Here is a 14,311-nt window from a genome sequence, read left to right as displayed (position 1 = left end):
TCTTCCCACCAGCTTACACAGGGAATCCATTTTGTTCAGAAGAGCAAACTACACAATCTGAGATGAAGTGCCCTTCATGCTCTGGAAATCAAATTTACAAGCAAAAATAATCCAGAAAGCAGAGACTGCCAAGACCAGTGCTGGTGGCAGTGAGGGAGAGCAGCTTGCCACAGAACAGTGGCCAGATGGGGCCCGGTGGGAGAAGCTGAAAACTGGCCACCCTGGCATTCAGAGACTTAATGGAGCATCCGAAGACTATGCACATCAAGGCAGTGCTTAAGCATCTGACATGAAGAAGCCCCAGTGCTAGTCCATGAACACTGAGCTCAAGGAGAATGCAGGCTTCACACCAAGCGTCTTGCCTGCTTCAATCCCAAATGGTCTGCTCAAAACTCAAGATAGCTGCCCCTGACACCTGTCTGTCTGTCAATCTGTCTAACTCTCACTCTCACTTATTTTCTTTCCAAAAAGTAATTTTCTCCCTCCCCAAAGGCTGAATTTTTTAAACATCTTTATATACTACCAAAGGCTGAATTTAAAGCAAGTTTAAGAGAGCCTTTTCATTTTCCAAAGTAATTCCCAGGATCTACTCAATCCAGGAAACCCATATTGACTTGGGGAGCTTTTAGGACCTGGGGCTGCAAAATGAGAGCCATCTCTTTCAGAAGCGAGCTCACGAGGCTAAGACAAAACGCACCAAAAACATTCCTGATGGGTTTCTGTTCTTCCAGCTACAGACTTACAAAGATTGGATAGAGGGAGAGGAAGAGGATGGGAAGAGGATAGCTGTAATCTTTAATTTTTTTAAATCTGGAGCAAATATGAAATGTTAACATTTGTTAAATCTGGGAGATATTATCTGCCTTCTCTGGACACCATGTATTTTAGATATTACATAATTACATTTTTTAATTAAGTGAGGTTCAACCAGGAAGGCTAAACAGTGAGAAGTCAAGGGAATAATGAATTGGCCCACCTTTCAAAGGCTTTGTAAATCTTGCCAATGCGAGGAATTGCACTTTAAGCAAACAAGATATGTGAAAAATCCAGACTTACAAAAGAAATCGGTAAGGAGTTGATTAGTCACATTACACAAGGGTTCTTTCCTTTATGAAAGAATCCACCACAGTGTTTCTATACGGAATGCCACCACCGTGGTTAACACGGGGTCTAATTTACAAAACAAACACTTCCTGCTGCACAACTTTTCAGGAACACAACTACCGACCAAAGGTATAGCCACAGGTCTTCTTGTGGAATCCAGTCAAGTTTTCTGTTACGTGACAGAAAGCACTTGTAAACTGCAGCAGAGGAACTGCTATCGATCCAAAGGGACCCAGTTTGGCCCCAAATGATGTGTGCCTGAGCAACTCATCTGCCTTCTCTGCAACTCCATTTTCATGACTATAGAGTAGAAATACTGGTCCCTTCTGACACCTCTTCCAGGAGTGCTGTGGCATTGTGTGGTCCTAACCAGTATCCTGAAGCAAAATCCTGAATGCTGCTGAATGATGGCAAATGAGATTTCCTCATGGGAGGCCAAGTTCCTAGAGCTGGCAGAGCTGTTCTCCAGTTTCAGGCTGCAGTACTTTTCTCCTGGTTCCCTGGGGGGACATAGGAGGGCACTAGCAGCCTGGGTACACCCACTGGAAGCAGAGTGGGCAGCCCACACAGAAACTGCTCCTAACTACACAACAGCCAAAGAGGAAGTGTAACTTGAAGAGCATTTCCCTCTATGAACAACTGATCCTCTGGGACTTTCACTTCAAGCCTATCAATTGTTCGAAGTAAATGAGGCTCACATTAAAGGCCAGCCAGTCACACATCAAGAAATCAAGCCTCCTCTCAGTGGGGGAAAATGGCTGCTCCAGAGCCAGCCTCCCGCCTCTTATACACAGGCCTCTTGGACAAATGGCTTCATTTACCCACATCTGAGACACTTGATCCAGCCAAGCTTGGCCTCCCCTAAGCCCTAGAAGCTGAGATACACATGCAGAGGGGTCAACATCGCAAACTCCAAGCAGACGCCTCAGATCCACTGCAGCACCATAATTGAAAGACTCCAGCTTTGCCAGGAGGTGACTTCATCCTCTTTCAGTCTTCCAATTCCGAACAAGCAATCCCCCAACCCCACTGCTTCCGCCTCAGGGCATGGTATATCAAAGCCACAGCAAAGACTAGGGCAAGGTTAGGGGAGGAGAGGTCTGCAGCTCCTCCCACCTTATAAATCTGACGGACAGAGAAAAACCAGGTAGGGTTACTGGGACCCAAAACAAGTGGTCCTCTGATAAGAGGAATTCCAAAGCCTCAGAATCCTCTATGGAAAATGTCCTGCCTCTAGTTCCCTAGGGAGAGAAATCTCAGGATCATTAGCAAGCTCTCTGGCTGAGCTCAACTTTAGTGAAGGTGTATGGGGAGAGAGGTGATCTCTAAGGTAACCAGTTAATTGCCAATAAGGAATGATAATAATAAGTTAGCAAATACTAATGTAAACTAACTCAGTTCTGCAGCGGTTGCATGGAGATGACAGAGGAACAGTTTATTCTGGAACACATCTTGCAAACGGATCCCCATGGGTAACGCACTGCTTAGACTAGATGTGAAACGGGCCAATAAGATGCAACATAGGCAATGGGTGGCTCTAGACTGTCTCTTAGTAAAAGTGGAGCCTTTGATTTTTAAGAAAACTGGAATGAGCCTTGAAAAGATGTGGGCTGCTCTGTTTTCCATTGCTTCCTTCTGCAGCCTGAGGGGTACTTTTTTTTTGAGGGGTACTTTTGACCCTTAGGGATAAGACTCAGATGGTTCCAAGACCCTGTCAAAACAAGGGAAGTACAATAAAATTGCTTGGTGAAGCGTCTGTTGGTTTGTTTTAATTGGAGGGGGTGATTTGTGTCACTACCTTGCTATCCTAACCAGCCTCATTGTACCTATTAATTTTCTAGTGACTTCTGAATCTGACACCTGATAGGTTTGTGGCTGCTTTTCTAGCTCCTTAGCTCAGAGTTTCACTCAGATCACTGCAAATCCCTAACTTTTAAAACTCTTTTTAGGGACCAAAGCATGCTATTTCTTTCCTATTTTTCTTCAAAGCCTAACTGATGTCTTAGTTTCATTATTTGCACTAAGATAACACACACTGAGACTTTCGGTAGGATAATTGGAAGCATTCAAGTTGGTCTGCCACATACATCCTTGTCCTGCAAACTCATCCACTGCTACCGTGCTGCTACTTATGAAACTGCTCCGTGAGTGACCATAGCAGACCACGCACACGCCCTGAGGATGTCTTATATCAAAGATGTTACAGTTTGCTAGTGAAAGAAGGAAAAATAAAAAAGAGAGCTCAAGATGGAGTTTGAAACCAAAATTAAATCCCTAAGCACCCTATGACTAGAATTCTGGAAGCCCTTGCCCACTATCACTCTCTTAGAATTGTCAGCTCTGAAACATTCAATATTTAAAAACTCAAATTAAAAAATATCTCACCAAAGAGACAGGATGTTTGGCCATTTCACCCCTCCTGAAGGCAGGAAGAGGTCCCACCCAAGTCTCCATTACCAGCAGAAGAAATGAGTTTCATTTTCTTCCTTCAACAATGACCATGGCCTGGGTGACAAAAAGGGTAATGCAGGAATGCTGATGTACAAAGGAGTAATACTTTGTAGCATACAGAGACACCCAGGAGGCATGCCACCATTCCATAAGATTGGAAGAAAAATGATTTGCCGTACTGAGGAGTCTCTAAAAAAACTGGACTAAGTTTAGAAAAGTCTTAGCAAACTGACAAAACTACTTACTTTCTTCTCCATTATCTATTTTTTCAACCTCCTTTCCCCTCTCTTCACTATCCCCCCACCCCATACACCCATATGCATGTGCACACACACACACACACACATTCACTTACATATACACTAAGTCTATGGACTAAATAAACCAGGATGCCAAAGAATGCAAATCTCACCTTCAATTTAAAATATTTAAGAGATACTTGACATCACTAATCCTACAAAAGTCTTCTGTAAACAGCAAAAGCATCCTCCATGTTCCCTCCTCAAATTTGTGTACAAAACCACAAAATACACACAGCTGACCTCCTGACCAACATCAGAGGACAGGTAAATGAAGACGAAGAATTCCAGGCAAGATGGTCTCCATAATTCTAAAGTCTGAGTTCGAATGCAACTCATTTCTTCTGCTGGTAATATAGACTTGGGTGGGACCTCTTCCTGCCTTCAGGAGGGGTGAAATGGTCAAACATCCAGTCTCTTTGGTGAGGCATTTTTTAATTTGAGTTTTTTAATATTGAATGTTTCGGTGCTCCATTCCCTTTGCCTTTTCCTACCTAACTGCCTTTAAAGTCACGTTCCCTTCAGTTTCTAGAGCCAACAATGTTCAAATGTGGCTAGGTCTGCACACTGATGCAAAAGTTACCCTCACATCAGCACCAAACTTGAGAGCTCAACAGTAAATCTACATATAAATGATGGCTGCGCTGCCAGGGAAGGAGGAGCTGGAGAGTACTAAGCAGGCTGCAAAGTGACTCGAGGTTAGAAACCCTTTTGTGTTGCTTACAGGGGAATCATGTGGGTGATCTTAGCTCCCCAACCAGACTATGAACTCTGAAGGCAGATGCTACATCTTATATTTATTTGGGATCCCCATGGTACCTGCCACACAGCTGAGCACACAGTGGACACTCAAACAATGCTTAGTGATTTGATTTAATGCCATGGTGATAAACTTCAAAGTGTGATGCAGCGCTGTGAGGGAAGTAGTTCTCACTCCTCTGTAATGCCATTGCCAGTAAGCCCTGTAACCGACGCTGCAGCTAATGAAGGGAGTGAGTTTGTCCACAAGGTAGCCCAGCAAAGGAACCTAATGCGTAGTGACCTTTGGTCACAGTCTCGTGAGTAAGAATGTAACATGTGCTCAGTATAGAGATGTTCTCCTGAACTGAAATGACCTGTTTACTTGTCTGTCTCCCTGTAAGCTCCCTGGGGTCAAGGATCAAGTGTTTTATTTTTGTATCCTCGGCAAGTTATACAGTGTCTGGCATGTTCTAAGCGTGCAATAAATGCTCCTGGGTTGAGTTAATGAACAAATGAAAAAATGGTTTAATGAAATAATATAGAGAAAAATGTACATGACATACTAAGATTTAATACAGAAATTTCCACAGAATCTTATATGTATCACATGGTAGCACTTAACACTCTGTGCTATAATTGCTTAATAATTGTTGGTTTCTTCGATGGATTAATTAATTAATTAGGAAAAATATAAAGAAATGGTAGGAAATACATTATGATATTATTATCCTAGTAATGGAGACTATCCCATTGTACCTGACAGTAGCATTTATCACTCCATACTGCAAATCACCTATTTGCTTATCTCCCCCATTAGAAAATGTTCATTCTTTGAGATCAGAGGACATCTTTTTCATTTCTCTAACACCAGAGCCTACAACAGAACCTTACAAAGAATAGACACAAATATTAGTTGTGTCACAAACAACAAATATTAGTTGAATGTATGCATCAATCATCCCTACTCCTCTACAGATTTCACTGTACCTAAGTATTCTACCTAGTCCATGTTCAAGGGCCTCTGGTATGGGAAGAAAAGTGTCATTTTCCCCATGCAGGACTTTGTGACAGATGCAGGTTTAAATGGCCTGATTCATGCTCTGCTGTGAGTGGGTCTCTCTCCTTTCTGAATGGGTTTGTCAGTTGAACTCTCCAGGACCGCATGTTAGAAATACACAACCTCACCATGCCTAATATATGCTGTCTTGGCCCTGAGAAGCCCTAGACGCTAGGTCTGCATGACTTTGTTAAATAAGAGAGTATCTTGCTTTGTGAGTCAGAGATAGGATCAGAATTCAGACTTTCAATGGCTTTTCTAAATAACTGAAGCAATACTTTGTTTCATTTTGTCCACAGGAGAATCTCAGAAAGAACACCAAGATCTCAAGTAAACCATGCAGACGTAATCATATATCTCTTGCCCCCTCAAAACATCCCATAGACACCAGGGCTTATGTTTCTCTACTACTTTGAATTGATTGCATAGTCACCAAGCCCTCAGGATTCAATTCTTTTGTCCATCTCCACAGGCAGCAGCAGTCAGCACCTAACCCAAAACCTTGGCATTTTTTACCTCCATTGTTTAAATGTCCAGTATGAATATGGTAACCGCACCACTTTGTAGATCTTCTCTATACAGAACCAGCCTAAATTCCTCTTTGGTTATAAGTGCCTAGGGAGTTACACTCAGGTATGCAGGCCATTACAATAGTCACTCTCCAATTATTGTCTGGTGAAGAGACCTACGATTCAGGGGATACCTATGTGTCAGACCCCTTACATTACATAATGTCATATTATTCCTTGGACCAACCTTGCATGCCAGATGTACCCATTTTGTAGATGAGGAAACAGAGATTCAGAGGGATACCATAGCAAGACATGTCCCCCAGATTCAAAATCATGGTCTATCTGATTCCAGTACATAGCACTACCTCTCCCCCTCCATTGTTGAACTCTTGGTGGTCCATGAGTAGTCCTCCAGAAAGTTTATGGTCTAGTCCCTAGTAGTATCCACTGACACTCATAATTATAACTGAGCCTACCTAGCATAATACTGGATTTTCAATAAATCCTTATTTATAGATTTACAGATTGACAATATTGGTGTCTCTGTTGCTAGAAGAAAATCATCAGTTTCTCAGGAAAAGCACTGCTTTTTGGCCCCATTAATTCTGATGAGAAATATTTTTCAGGAACTAGGAGGAGCAGTCGATAAAAGTGGTCCTAAAACCCTTTGCCCTATGAAATTGATATAAATACTATCAGGCCATTTTATATGCATCCTAGCCCAGGTATGCCAGGCTGAATTATTTCTGAGGCAGGGAAGTGTCACTGAAACAGCACTTGCCAGAGTTATAGAGCCCCGCAATCTAGTCCTTCCTCTCTCTCTCTCTTGATATCCCTGCCCTGTGAGTCTGAACAAGTCCCTTAGCATCTCTGGACCTCCATTCATCATCTACTGAAGGGCAACCTATTAAGATACCTGACTGTAAGGATCAAAGAAGACAATGGTTGTGAAGTGCTCTCCAAGTATGTTGTATTCCTTTCATTAGTGGCCTGGAAGAGGGCATATGTCTCCCAGTGCATTAAATTTCCAACCAAAGAGGGACTTAAGCAATTCAAGGAAAAATGAAATTAACTAAAATGAAATTAACTTAAGAGCTGTTATTTATAGCCTTCCACCCAGCCACCAACCTACCATCATCCACATTACTACCCTACTACCCTGAAAAATTTCAATAGACAGCAAACACTGGACCACGATGTATCTAAAAAAAAATGCTTCCATTTGAAAACATTCATTCCTGGTAAAGAGAAACAGAGCTAACTCAAATACATAGTTAATTCCTGAAATTTTCATTATTAGTGACCATTTCAACCTCCTCATTTGTCAAATGTCACCATAAAAACTATTAAGAAACAACAATGTGGCTTTTTTAATATTTTTGTTTGCCTTCCTTTAACCGGCCCATCCATATTCTCAGCAAAACACGTATATGACCAAAGAAAAAGCAAAAGGGGGCTTCAGGAGGCTGAGTCACTCTCACACTAGGAAACTGGCCCCCGAGCATTCTAGGGCTCATCTATCTTTAAGACTATTTGTTGATTCTTAGCCACTTTAACTGTCGTACTGGTACAACAGGCTGGCAAGTGTACTGTATTTGCAACAGGTGGTACAATTCATATTACACCAAAATACCATACAGGTATTTCAAAGGCTCAGACCTTGAGCTCCCACTCCCAACATCCACCCCTACAAAGGCTCAATATGTTGGGTTACCCTCTGCCCCAAGAAGCACTGGTAGCAAACCCTGACTTCGTAAATGGGCTTAGGCAGAGAAGTTCTCCCACCCCTGCCAGGGAATGTGCCACCATAGAGGCTGATGGGGTCCAGCGAGCAGCATGGGAAAGAGGCCTGGGAGGACCTCACAGAGCCGCTTAGCTGCACTCACCTCGGGCAGAGGCACACCGTTGATGATCAGGTCTGGTTGCTGGGGGCCCTGGCTGTTGAAAGAGTGATGGTAGATGTGGTTGGCGCTGGTATTGCGGGTATTCTGGTTCTCCACATTCAAGAAAGTGCTTTCAGAGCGGCGGCAGCCCAAAGGAAGGGTCTGCTGGTGGTAGTCGAAATAGTTGAGGGACGAGGTCAGGGAGGAGCAACTGACAACGTTCATCTTGTCTGTCTCCTCCACATCCCGGGGTACCAGGCGAATGTCATTCTTATTGATTTTTTTCTTCTTGCTTGATTTCTTTTGATGCCCATAGGAGTACTCAGCGATTCTATGTGACAGAAAAGGCAGCATGTATCGCTAACGCCCTCCCAAACCATGCATCGATTAATAAACATTAAGCACCCCAGAGGGTTGCACCCCATCTCCGCTCCAGCTTCTTATTCTGGTGCATTACATCATCAGGTTTCTCCCTGTGCTTTCTATATGTGAAAACAAGCTGAGGGCTGTAAAGTTTTTATATTAAACATAGTAACCTACTACTACCCCCCCGAAAGTTTCTATACTTTAGATTTGGAATTTCTTATTGTGAGTGGCCATTTAACAATGGTGTGGGGATGGGGAAAGTTGAGCCTATGGGAGAGAAAGCATGAAAATGCTCAAATCGGGAGCTTTTTTGGAAGCCAAAGGAACTCCTGGGTGAAATAAGAAGCTAGTCCTAATTTAACAGAAGAGGAGATAGAAATAAATAAAAAATAATCTCCTTTCCAGTTCCTCCAAGCAATTGCCATGTGACGAACACCCTCAATCAGGTTCCTTGGTGATTGAACTGATCGGTTTTGAATGGGAGCAAATCAGACCCTGTCCTTTGACAAATCCTCAGCTCCTCTCCTCCACACCCTCCTTCCCCCTGCCTTAGCCCTGCTCCCTTCTACTCCCCACCCCACCCCCACCTCTCCTCAAGAAATCTGATAGCCAAACCCATTTGAAGGAGGGGAAAAGACTTTTTACCTCTTTCCCCTTAGGCTCACTTTCTCCTCAGCCCTTTTGTCTTGCTCCTCGCTAATGGGAGAAACCAAGATGCAATGCAGACACTTGCTGTTTTGTCCTTTTTTAAAACAGCCGAGGAGACAAGTGATGGTTAAACAATTACTGCAAAGGAATTTAAATGTTAGTGCATTCAGCATCCCTCTCCATTCAGGTGTACCTACAAGCAGCTGTGCTGGAACATAAAGAGCTCAATTTAATTAACACTGACACAGACCCAGCAACGTGCACCAAAGACATTAAGAGCATTAAGAGACTTGTCAAAAGAAATACATTTAAATGTAGCCAGATTCTCAAAGTCATTTATTACTTTGCACATAATGATTCAGCTTATTGTCTGGAAATTCCATTTTTGAGCAATAATCAGCAAAACAATAGGGTTAATAAATAATATAGGTTGATCTTTACAAGGGAAATACTGTGCCTGTATTCTCCCTCGGCAAAGCTAATTGTCTGAATACAAAAAGGGAGCCCAATTCAAAGGGCAAGTGCAGATCATCTCGCAAGTATCATAAATGAATGCATTTCAGGAAGAGGCTCTGCAGAGGGTGAGAACAAGAAACCTCTGCTTAATACACGGAAAGACAAGCTCTTAAACTTTAGGTTTCTAAAAAGTGAGTAGACCAGGAGATTGCATATCTCCAGAGGCACATTCTTGCTCTGTCCCAGGGATTTTCCTAGAGTTGAGCAGTTGCGTTCCCCTCACCCTTTCGCTCTGTGCTCAAGCAGACTTGCAGTGAGGGCAAGCTGATGCTATTGGGGCTTGGGAGCAGATAAAATCCCAAAGACCCCAGGACTGGGGTTGATTTTCTTTTCTAATCATTTAGAATCAATGGGAAGTTCTAATCATTTTGTTTACCCACGATGGGTAAGTTTGGCAATGCCCCGTCCAATTATTCAGCTGAGGCATTCATTGCATAGCCCTTTCTGTATCGAGCAATTATTTAATTAAACTGTACTTCATTAATCCCAAACCAGCGCAGGAAACAGAGCTCTTTACAAAATACACATATGAGTGAAGTTGGAGAGCACTGAGATTCACTTTTTTTGTTTCTTTTTTCTTTTCATTTCAAATGCTCCCCTCCCTTTTTAATGATCTCCCTGGCAAGCTCTCAGAAAGAGCTCTCACTTTTAGTCATACATCACCAAGAGGTGGCAAAGCCTTCAATATCTTTATTTCAACCTGATTTCTTTTCATCAAGGAAAGGGTCTTATGCATTTACTTTATGCTGAGGAAATGGCTTAAAAGAGTCCCCTTTATCATTATCTCCATATAAATAAAATTTTATAGACTCCTCATTTATCTCCTATAAAAATTGCCACTGGCAGTCACAGGTTTCAAAGGTAAGAGTAATATTAATTTCCATTTCTCCCATCTGAAATGACTCGGAGCTGAAGGAAAGAAAAGTCATGGCCATTTCACTAGCAACAGGATTAAAGCATTTATGAGGCATTGCAGCTGCTCTTTTATGGCACCTGATTGATATTCATGTGTGGTTAGCATTTGTCTACTAACTTGTGTAACGCAGAGAATAGTAAAAGGGAAACAATAATTGCATGGCTGTTACATATTCAGGGGGCTCTGATTCACAGAAGTGTGCATTTCAGTTGATGTCAAATACAAATCGGACCTACAGGAACATATTTTGACTGATTAACATGCAAGCACAGATGGCACAAAAGACACACTGGATGTGTAGGTGTGTTGAAAGCACACACACACCTTGGTTGGAAATAGCAGCATCATTCATTTTCAGCAAACTAAAGAAACAACTTTTTTTTCAACCGTTTCAATGAGACACTGCTGAAAAAAATTACATGTATTATCCTAAATTGGATATTGTAAGGAAGGGCTTTAGCAAGACCCTCCAAAGTGCTTATCAGGAAATCTTTTTTTAAAAAAATTACTACGTGTCATTCCAGTTTCCACATTTCTATTCCCCTCCCTCCCTCTCTCTCTCTCTCTTTATCTCCCTCCCTCCCTCCCTCCTTCCCCCACATCCCTCTCTCTCAGGCATACCACACACATATTCTGCACACATTTCAAGGGAAACTAACACCATAGCCCATAGTGACATCCACTGGTAAGGACCAGCTCTTAGGGCCACAGCAGAGTTCCACATTAGAGGAAAGAACCATCAACTCCAGAAGATTGCTACTTTTAGTGAAACATCTGGCTGCAAAAGCCCTGTTCCTCATTGGGATGTTTGGTCTCTACCAAATAACCAGATATTTGAAAACATATAGATGACTGGTAGAATTTCACTTCACATAGCCAGATGTTTGGGGACTGGATACAAAATAAGCCAAGAACACACTAAAAATCTCTAATCACCTGCTTCCCCACACACTCCTGTTCTCTCTTCCCCAAACTGTTTCCTACCTTAGACTCCCACTCACAGGCTTTCTTCAGAGTTTCTCTCTACAACAGGACAGGGCAGCTGCCAGTACTCCCTTTCCTTTCAGTACCTGTCCCCAAAACACTACAGCCCCCAAATCAAGTTGTGGTACTTCAAGCTTCTGCTAAAAATTAATCAATCTTTCCCTCTCTCTCATATTAATTTTTTTCTGCCATAACTTCATGGAGACAGCTGTGCAAATTTTAAAATGATAATTGCTTTTCTGTTCATCATCAGTATGTGACAGAATCCATTCGAACAGTAAATGATTGTCTTCCAGAAAACTGTCAGTTCAAAAGAATTGATCAACTTGGGCTGACATAAACTTCCCCCCTCCCTCCAAAAAGAAGCGCTGTAAGTAGGGTGCATGCATTTAAATAGGAAACAAAAGCACTGGGATTTTCACACAGAGACACAGATACACATTATTCACCCAAAACAAAGAAGGAAAGAAAGAAAAGTTGGCTCTACCTGCAGTTGTAGGTCCGGATTTCTTTGTTGTCTCTCTTGCACTTGATCGCCACAAAGATCATAGTGACAAAGAGGATGCCAGCAATGGAGCCCAGGGCGATAATGAAAATCAAGGACAAGTTCACTGAGCCCATCGACTCTTGGGCGTCGAGAGCAGGGGATAGGTAGATTAGGACGAGTGCAGAGGCGGACAGAGACGTCTTGCCATGGTCGTGGGCCACCACAATAAGCTCGTAGGAAGCTTTGGAGCTCTCGCTGAAGGTGCGAGTGGTTCTGACCTCGCCATTAACCTGGTCTATTTCAAAGAAGCTGCGGTCGCCCTCTGTCATGTCATAGGTTACCCGGCCATTCTCGCCCTCATCGTAGTCGTCTGCTTTGACAACGGTCACCAGGTAGCCTATGCCCGAGTTGCGGGGTATGTAGACTTCAGCGGTGCCGTTGATCAGGGGTGGGGCGGTGATGACTGGGGTATTGTCATTAACGTCAAGAATGATGACCCGAACAGTGGCGTTGCTCTGCAGTGAGGGCAGGCCGCCATCCTTGGCCAGCACCTTGAATTCAAATGCCTTGGTCTGCTCGTGGTTGAAGGATCGCAGCGCATAGATGTCACCCGAGTTGGGGTTGATGGAGACATAGGTGAAGACAGGCATGTCCCGCACCTGCGATGGCACGATCTGGTAGGAAACACTGCCATTGAGACCCAGATCGGGGTCTCGGGCTGACACAGAGAGCAGATAGGCACCGGGAGTGTTGTTCTCCTGCACAATGACCTGGTAGTAGGGCTTGGAGAAGTGCGGGTGGTTGTCGTTCTCGTCGGTGATGCGTACGGTAAAGGACTTGGAACTCTGCAGCATGGGCACGCCGCCATCACGCGCCTGGATCGTGAGATTGTACTGGTCGTGCTGCTCGCGGTCCAGCCGTCCGTCCACCAGGATAGTGGAGAAGCTTTCATACTCCTGCAGCCGAAAGGGCACGTTGCCCAGCAAACGGCACTGCACGCGCCCATTGAGGCCGGAGTCTCGATCAGACACCCGTACCAGTGCAATCACGTAGCCCGGTGGGGCGCTCTCGCTTACCTCCACCAGCTCGCTGTTAACCGACAGCAGGTTGATGACCGGCGGATTGTCATTGGTGTCCAGAACGCTGACGGTGACCTTGCAGTGTGCCGGGATGGAGTTGGGCCCCAGGTCCTTGGCCTGCACATCCAGTTCGTACACATGGCCCTCTTCATAGTCTAGGGCACCAGTGACCGTGACCAGGCCGCTGTGCGGGTCGATCTGGAAGAGTTCTCGAGTGCGGTCGTTGACGTAGCCATAGAAGGAGTAGACCACCTGGCCATTGGTGCCTTCGTCTGGGTCACTGGCGTTGAGACGGATGACAGGCGTGTTGGGAGGTGAGTTCTCTGGCACGGTCACTGAATAGGTGGACTCGCCAAACACAGGGTTGTTGTCATTGGAGTCGGTCACCTTGATGCTGAGGCCAACAGTGCCCAGGTGCGGCGGGTCGCCGCCATCGAGCGCAGTGATGCGAAAGCTGTAGTGCGACTGCGTCTCCCGGTCCAGACTCTTCTCCACCACGAGTTCTGCAAAGCGTGAGCCGTCGCCGCGCGTCTTGATCTCCAGGCCAAATAGCTCGTTAGGCGTGAGCTCGTACGTCTGCACGCCGAAGCTGCCCGAGTCCGGGTCATAGGCACTGTCCAGCGGGATGCGCGTCCCGGGGCTGGCCGCCTCTGAGATCTCCAGCTCAATCTGTGCCGCCGGGAAGTTGGGCGCGTTGTCATTCAGGTCCTTGATCTCCACCTTAATCACGCAGATCTCCATTGAGCTGGACATGACCTCGAGCGAGATGATGCACTTGGGGCTCTGGCGGCACAACAGGTCACGGTCGATCTTCTGCTTGGTGACCAAGAGGCCCGAGCTGGGGTTGATGTCCACCAGGTGCGGAGCGGAGTTGGACACCACACGAAAGGCAGAGGCCTGCCGTGGGTCCAGTGCGAAGCCCGCCTCGCGCGCGTCCTTGGCCACGTTGGCGATCACCGTCCCGGCGCGCTGCTCCTCTTCTACCGAGTACTTGAGGTTAATGAGGGCGGCCGCCTGTGTCCACAGTACAGCCAACAGCAGCAGCACCGGCAGCAGGAGCGACTCCATGGCTGCGCGGGGCTCTGCCTGGCCTCGCCTCTCCACACCCCTCCGAGGCCGACGCCGCCGGCGCTCCAGCTTCCCGCCGACTCGGGCCGCCTGTTGCGCGCGCCCCAGGGCCCCGGAGGCCGCGGGAGGAGTCCCGCCCACGGCGGTCCGGCGGCGCGGGGGCGACACCCGCGCCGGCTCCAATGCTGAGGTTGCAGCGG

The 14,311-nt window shown here is 45.3% G+C and overlaps 1 protein-coding gene across 3 annotated transcripts in view; it reads right to left on the bottom strand.

Annotated features, from left to right (window-relative positions):
• PCDH19 (protocadherin 19) overlaps positions 1–14,111 on the bottom strand; it is a 106,575-nt gene extending 92,464 nt beyond the window's left edge. For 2 of the 3 annotated variants that reach the window (XM_060087541.1, XM_060087542.1), the window contains exons 1-2: positions 11,965–14,111; positions 8,051–8,378 (exon numbers count right to left, since the gene is read on the bottom strand). In XM_060087541.1, coding sequence (XP_059943524.1) covers positions 8,051–8,378; positions 11,965–14,111 — 2,475 coding nt within the window. Of the gene's footprint in view, positions 1–8,050; positions 8,379–9,058; positions 9,200–11,964 lie in introns of all 3 variants that reach the window. The other variant, XM_060087540.1, reaches the window with a different exon arrangement.
• Positions 14,112–14,311: the final 200 nt, after the last annotated feature.

This window comes from Mesoplodon densirostris, chromosome X (assembly GCF_025265405.1).
Source record: "Mesoplodon densirostris isolate mMesDen1 chromosome X, mMesDen1 primary haplotype, whole genome shotgun sequence".
Lineage (NCBI taxonomy): Eukaryota > Metazoa > Chordata > Mammalia > Artiodactyla > Ziphiidae > Mesoplodon > Mesoplodon densirostris.
Note: the sequence above shows the minus strand (reverse complement) of the source record. Positions and strands in the feature narration are given on the sequence as shown.